This window comes from Pteropus vampyrus, unplaced genomic scaffold (genome assembly GCF_000151845.1).
Source record: "Pteropus vampyrus isolate Shadow unplaced genomic scaffold, Pvam_2.0 Scaffold289, whole genome shotgun sequence".
Lineage (NCBI taxonomy): Eukaryota > Metazoa > Chordata > Mammalia > Chiroptera > Pteropodidae > Pteropus > Pteropus vampyrus.
The window spans coordinates 658,467-665,455 of NW_011889070.1; the positions used below are offsets into that span (position 1 = coordinate 658,467).

Sequence of the window (6,989 nt, forward strand, 5' to 3'; positions counted from 1 at the left end):
CCCTGGGCTGTGGCTGCTGATGGGCAGCCTGTGGCCGTGTCCACCCACTGGACCCTCCCGCACTGGGGACCCCTCAGGAGCATGACCCCTTTCTCACTTAGACCGTCGTGGTTTTCTCGTTGGGTTCTGTGTAACTGACCTTGGGCTGTCACTCAAAGCAGCAGGAACGTGCCCCCGGCAGGCTCCGGAGCCCAGAGTGCCGAAGCCCGGGTGCAGGCACAGCTACTCCCTCCCGGAGGCTCTGAGGGGGTCTGTCCCACGCCCCCTCCCAGCTCCTGGTGGCTGCTGCCTGTCGACCTGCGGACCCTCCGCCCCGATCTCTGCCTCCGTCTTCACGCGGCCTCTGTGGTCTCTCTTTACATCTCCATCTTTCGATAGGGTGCCGGCCGCTGGGTCGAGGGCCCGCCCTAAGCCTGGCCTGGCAACATGAGCGAGGCCCTAGTTTCCAGTGAGGTCACAGTCAGAGGTCCCCAGGGCGAGGACTGCAGCTGACCTTTCTGGGGACACTAACCCACTCCTGATAGGCACAATGTGCTCCCTCTAATGCCCCTCCAGGAGGAAACTGGCTAACAGTGGGATTATTTGCCCGGCGGATGTGACAGAGGGCAGTGGTTAGGAAGGAGTTTGACTCCTGGACGAGACAGGCCCGTGCCGCCCGCATCCCCCACTGGCCGACCTCTCCTTGCCTCCCTTTCGCCCCCTGGGAGATGAGGGCGAGAGCAGTGTGACCCTCGGGAGGTTGCGAGGTTTCAAGGAGATGACGCAGGTGCCAGGTCCTGTGTGGCACTTGGTCACCGTGACAGTTGTCGCTGTTGAGACTTTTATTCTCCGGTGTGGCACTGAATCTGAAGGCCTGTGCTTCTTGGTGAAGCTTCTCTGCTCTGCTGCTTTCCTCAGGGTCCTCCGGGCAAGGACGGGCTGCCGGGACACCCTGGACAGAGAGGCGAGACCGTGAGTACGGGTGATGCTGGGGATGCGAGCTGGCCTGGCGTCCCCCAAGGCCTGGCCTGTGGGCACCGCCGTCAGTGCCCGCCGGCTTGGGAGAGGGCGGTCGGCCGTGGGAAGGCCCTGGGGTCCGGGCCGTCTTCTGACTTGGGGTGAGGCCCGTCTGGCGACAGCCCTGTGCAGACCAGCAGCACCTGGGACATCTCCGTGCAGAAGGCAGATGCCGGCTTCGAAGTTGTCCTAACGACTTTGGTCCAAGGTCACACGCAAACAAAACGCCATCAAACTTCTACCCCAGTCAGCCAGCCTCTGCCCCCCTGAAGGCTCTGAGTGCGGCCTCGCTGGACCACGCGTGTCGTGGCCTTTTGGAAGAGCAGCTGGCGGCTCTCCGTTTCCAGCCGTGTCATCTGGTTCCTTCACACCGTAAAACCTCGAGAGGAGGGCTGGGCGCCTCGCGCTGATCCCGGCTATGTCCACCCAGGGTTTGGCCACAGGGCCGGCGGTGGGGCGTGGAAGGCTCCTTCACTTTCGTGATTGTGAGGACAGGTGGCTGGTCGGCCGGGACATGGGCCTCGGCATGCTTGCCAGCACCGTCTTTGCCATCAGGGCTGACTTCTGCCCTTGTCCTTGCCCTGAGAGATGCCCGTCGCATGGACGGCAAAGGGCTCTGGCGTTTTTTAGTTGCAGAAAAAGCATCAGGTCATTGCCTGCCTTGCGAGCCATTTCGGATTTGGCCCAGCGTCACGCCGTGTCCACTGGGGACATGTCCCAGGGAAGGCCACGGGTGCATCTGTGACCTTGAGGCTCCAAGGCAGGGGACTCGCAGTGCCTGGCGACCTTCTTGTCACCTCTTTGGTGGAGGTGGACGGAAAGGGTCCTTTGTGTCTGCAGTTGGTTTCCTGGGCGCACAGCTCTGTGAGGGACTCAGCAACAGCAGCCCCTTCCGGCGTGAGGTGGCGAATGCCATCGCGGAGGCGCTGAGGGTGCTGGCTCTTTCCAGCGTCCCGTTGTCTCTGGTTCATTGTGACGGAACCTGGTGGCTGACAAATGGAGATGACTTTGCTCTTTTGTTTCTGGAGAGAAATGAAAACATCGCGTCGGAGCTTTGCATGTTTTTCTCCAATGCCGTTCTGAAGAGGCAGGATGGAAGGTTTTGCACAGCATGCGCTTTCTCCCTGTGACTTACTCTCGAAAGAGCTGGCAAAATAAGCCGCTCATCTCTGCTGGGAAAAGAATAAGGTCCTTTCCGGCTATCTCTGCCATGCCGGCCACCCCTGTAACGCTGGAGCACCCCACCTGCAGGCCTGCCTGGACGACGTCTCCTCCATGGGAGTAGACACGGGCTATGTTATTCCTTCTCCTGATTGTGCCCGAAGCCCTGTTCTCAGCAAGGGACGACGTCCATCCTCACAGCGTGGTCCTCACCAGGGACCAAACGGGGGCATTCCAGTCCCACCCCTGGCTCCTGCGCTGCTCGGGCACCTCTGCCCTGCCCCTGAGCGGGGGCCCCTCGGCTCATCACCACCCCTGCCTCTGACCCCGTAAGCGCCGCCTACGGAGAGAACTATGGAGAAAAATGGCTATTTCAGCCTGTTGCGCACAGCTCTGCTGGGCCTGGGGAGCCCTCCCAGAAACACACGCAGGGCGAGTCCTCTGTGGGCTCCGTGTCACGCGGCAGGTGCCTGCATGCTGGCCATCCTCAGCGCAGCGGCCCGCCACCTGACTCATCAGCCATGGGCAGGTCTGCTCGCCCACCAGGTGTGGCCTTCAAGTCAGCTGCTTCCCTCTTCAGACTCCAGAGTGACATCTGTACGTCCCTCGCAGTGCCACGTGGCACCTGCGGACGGCACATTGCTGGCACACGCTCTGGAGATGCGCCCGGAAGTTCAGGCTGCACTGCCTCGTGGTCAGCTTCCCCCATGGGAACAGAGGGGCTGCCGGGCGTCATGTCCGGGCCAGTGCGCAGAGCAGAAACAAGACGGGCCCTTGAATCGAGCTCACAGTCCATCAGACGCAGCGAGGCCGCGCTCGCCCCTGACCCGAGGGAGCAGAGGTGCCTGCTGGTCACGCCGCCCATCCTGCAAGGGCGTCAGCGACAATCAGCCACGTGACTAGGACCTTTCCCGCAGGGTCGCTGATGAGACACAGTCCAGGGGCAGCGCCAAGTCTAACTTCTGGCCACTGAGAAATGGCACCAGCTCTGCTCAGAAAACCAACACACTTAGTGACCTCATGAAGATTAATGGCTTTAAAATATATTTCTCATCACAAAAGCACAGCAACATGAAGCAGCTTGTGAACCCGACTTGTCTGCTTCGTTCCCTTGAATGAATGCAGAAGCGGACAGGAGACATGGGCTCCACTGAGTGAAGTCCGCAGGGTCCACTGCGTGGGGACGGGTGGCGACGGGACGTGAGGGCCACGCGGGCGGGGTGATGTGGGCCGCTTCGGCCATCTCAGTGTGGTGACTCTCTCTTCCCAGGGTTTCCAAGGCAAGACTGGCCCCCCAGGTCCCCCGGGCGTGGTCGGCCCTCAGGTGAGATGCCACGTACCCAGGTTTCACTGGTCGTCCGTCACCTGCCCACGCATGGGGGAGGGTCCTGGCTCGGGTGTCAGTCTCCCAGGCTTCTGAAGGTGCAAGTGTTGCCAACAGAAACTGAAGTTCCTAACGCCTGTCGATATCGAGACATGCTCTGTGCAGCAGATGAGGGGGCGGGGACTCAGGAGCGGTCCCCATGAACCAGGCAGGCAGAACAAGGATGGCTGCCCGCGCGAGGCCCCTGGGCAGTTGGGGCCAGACCGGGGCTGGGCGCGGGGTTCGGCTTCCACCCATGGGCAGGAGCCAGCTGTGCCCGCTTGTCCTTGCTCTTGGTGTCCACTGCAGCTTGGTTTCGGCGCCCCGGGCCCGCTGTCCTAACCACAGCCTGGACTCGTGGCTCAGAGCGACACTGCAGGGCAGCTGTCACCCTGTTTCATGGGATGTTTGCACCTAATGTAGCAACAAATAAGACGCTGAGCTGCGCGGCCACAAGCTGCAGGGAACGTGGGCACACACCTCTCCTGGGCAACCGTGGCCTCCCCTCAATGCCCTCCTCCTCCCGTGACACCCTGGGAAACGCGGGCCATGTCCCGCTGTGTCGGAGGGAAACACCGGACCACAGGGGGACCAGGCCGCTAGCTGACCCCCTACGGCCACCTGCTTGCTTTGGTCCCCTCCTTCCTGGAGCTTTACCAGAAGGACACCTGCAGAGCTCCACGGAGGCTTGGTAGCCATGTGGTGGCCCTTCGCCCCTGTGGCCAGGGCTGTCCTCAGAATTAGGCAGAGAAGGTCACCCCCTTGTGTGCCCCTTGAAATTTGTGGCTGACACCGATTCTCCCCACAGGGCCCCACAGGAGAAACTGGTCCGATGGGCGAGCGAGGCCACCCGGGGCCCCCGGGCCCCCCAGGTGAACAGGGGCTCCCGGGCCTTGCCGGGAAGGAGGGCACGAAGGTGAGTCACTTGGACGTCCATGCCAGGCCGCACTTTTTCCGAGGTCGTTTTGGCACTTTTCCAATGACTGGGTCATTGCTGCACCGAGCGCTCTGCGTGCCAGCCTCCGCCCCGACCCGGACTCAGTTCCGCTTCTGCTCGATGGGAAGGGGGGCCTGGGCTGACCCGCCACAGGGACGGATGGAGCAGGGGCTGGGGGTCGAACGTCCTAGGCCTTCTGCCCCGGGCCCTGTCTCGTCACCAGCCCTTCCCCCAGCTGTCACGCCTGCTCCCAGAAACTGAGCAAATGCTCTGGGACTTCACGTGTCTAAAACGAGGCCCTTAACCCATTCTCCGCTCGCCCCGTGAACACTCGCCGGCGGTACGTGCAGCTGCAGCGTCTACCCCGAGATAACGCGCGGATCACAGTCCTGACCTCGCCCCCAAGTCTGCCACGAGATATCGCGCTTTTATTACTATTGTCACATCCCTCTAGCGTATCGATGGTCTTTGGAAACAAACGACATCATTCTATTTATAGCATTCTGCTTTTAGTAGCGGCGTTTCCATTTACAGAACGTAGTAATTCCCTATCGCTGAAAATGTCAAATCCTAGAAAACATAGCGTTGCTACGCGTGACATGAGCATCATGCGTGAACAGTCGTTGGCCGGAGATTCATTTGATGAATCGGATTTGTGTACATATCTCTGTCACACTAGGGTCAGAGACAAGTTCTGTTTAGAAACAGCTCCCAAAACAGTTTTTGTATTTTATTTTTACGTTGAAAATCAGTTAGATTTGTGTCATCCTCAAAGAGCGTGTTTATGGGAAATTAAATTAACGTTGGCAGCGAGTTGCACTTTTTTCCCTAAATGAGAAATGGGTTTAAAAATCCTTCACTATTATTAGAGACTAAAGAATAAGTAATAAAAACTGAGGATGTGTGCGCTCTGTCTTACCTCCTGGCACCAGCTCATGTCCCCCGTTTCTCAGGAAGCCCCGCCCACTCCGCCCCCCAGCCTGGATGCCCCACGCTGGGGGTTGTCATGGCTGCGTGTTAGCATAAAAATAGGTAATTCTTTCCTTTTCAACTTTTCAGTAAGGGACACAGGAAATAACCCCATGCAAGAGAATCAACAAAAACAATGAAGTAAAGCCAATCAAAGAAATACTGAAGAAAATCCACATGCGGATATACGTATAAGTATATGTAATTAAATACATACGTACACTTGGGAAATTACATGTACGCGTGTGTAAGATATCGGTATATAGATACAAACACAAGTACAGATATATAGATAGAGGTATTGATAGAGATACAGGTATAAATACAGATATAGATAAGAGCACAGATATAGATAATAGATACAGGTATAGGTACAGATGTATGTACAGATATAGATGCAGATACAGGTACAAGTACAGACACAGGTATCAGTCCCTGTTGCAAGGATTGCTGTCCGAGTTTGGAAAGGAGGCCAAGGGCATGCTGGTTGGGAGACCCCCATGCTCCCATGTTGGACCCAGGGAAAATTCCGGAAGCTCTCACAGCTCTAACGTACCTCCAAGAAGGTGCGTGCTCGCATGGTGCAATGCTCCCGACACCTTGGCCACGGCCCCTCACTCTGAGCAGTCTCACGAGGAGCCCCAGGCCTCTCAGAAGGCAGATGTAGGTCGCTGCCGCCCACGCAGCCCCAAAGGACTCGGGAGCGTCGGAGACCGGTCCCCAGACCCGCCCACCGAGTGACCTGACGCTGGGCCTCCCAGGCGCAGGCTTGGGCCTTGCTGTGTGGAGTCGGCCAGAGGCCTTCGAAGCCCAGCGCCCCACCCCGGCCCCGCCCCCACAGACCCTGTTCCTGGGCGGTGCCCACACTGACCCATGGCTCTGATTTCAGGGCGACCCGGGCCCCACCGGCCTCCCCGGGAAGGATGGCCCTCCGGGACTGCGTGGCTTTCCTGGGGACCGAGGGCTCCCCGGTCCAGTGGTGAGTGAGGGGCCGGGGCGGGAGGGGCAGGGGGGATGCAGGCAGACACTGCCTGGCCTTGCGGCCGCTCCCCACAATGCCCCTGACCACAGCCTCGTTCTCTGCAGGGAGCACTCGGACTGAAAGGCAGCGAGGGCCCCCCCGGCCCGCCGGGCCCCGCGGTGAGTGACGTGGGTCCCACAGAAGCATTAACGCCCTCTACTCTCTAGTTCACCTATGCCGCGGGCAAGGCAGGGCGGTCCCGCGGGCCGGGAGAGCGCACACTGACCCGTGGGTGCTAAAGGCTGTGGCGATGGACTTGGGAGGGAGGTGGACAGTGTGTCCTTAGCTGGCATCTGGGGGACCGAGGGCCGCGAGGGTCACCTTGTTTGAGGAGAGGTGGAGCCCTGGGCAGTTTGGTGGGAGGGCTGTGGGGAGCAAGCGCTGAAGGACATTCTCAGTCACTGGGCGGGGGCAGATGTACTTGGCCTTACAGGAGAAGAGCTGAGAGGGGGCCAGAAGCACAGCACCTCACAAGCCAGACTCAGCAGTCTGCGCTGGCCGGGCCCAGGGGGCCACTGGGCTCTGCGGCGAGAGGCGAGGGG

At 59.8% G+C, this 6,989-nt stretch overlaps 1 protein-coding gene across 1 annotated transcript in view; it reads left to right on the top strand.

Annotated features, from left to right (window-relative positions):
- COL5A1 (collagen type V alpha 1 chain) overlaps positions 1–6,989 on the top strand; it is a 100,158-nt gene that overhangs the window by 61,074 nt on the left and 32,095 nt on the right. The window contains exons 33-37 of the mRNA XM_023521056.1: positions 898–951; positions 3,428–3,481; positions 4,329–4,436; positions 6,316–6,405; positions 6,513–6,566. Of these exons, the coding sequence (XP_023376824.1) occupies positions 898–951; positions 3,428–3,481; positions 4,329–4,436; positions 6,316–6,405; positions 6,513–6,566 (360 nt within the window). The remainder of the gene's footprint in view (positions 1–897; positions 952–3,427; positions 3,482–4,328; positions 4,437–6,315; positions 6,406–6,512; positions 6,567–6,989) is intronic.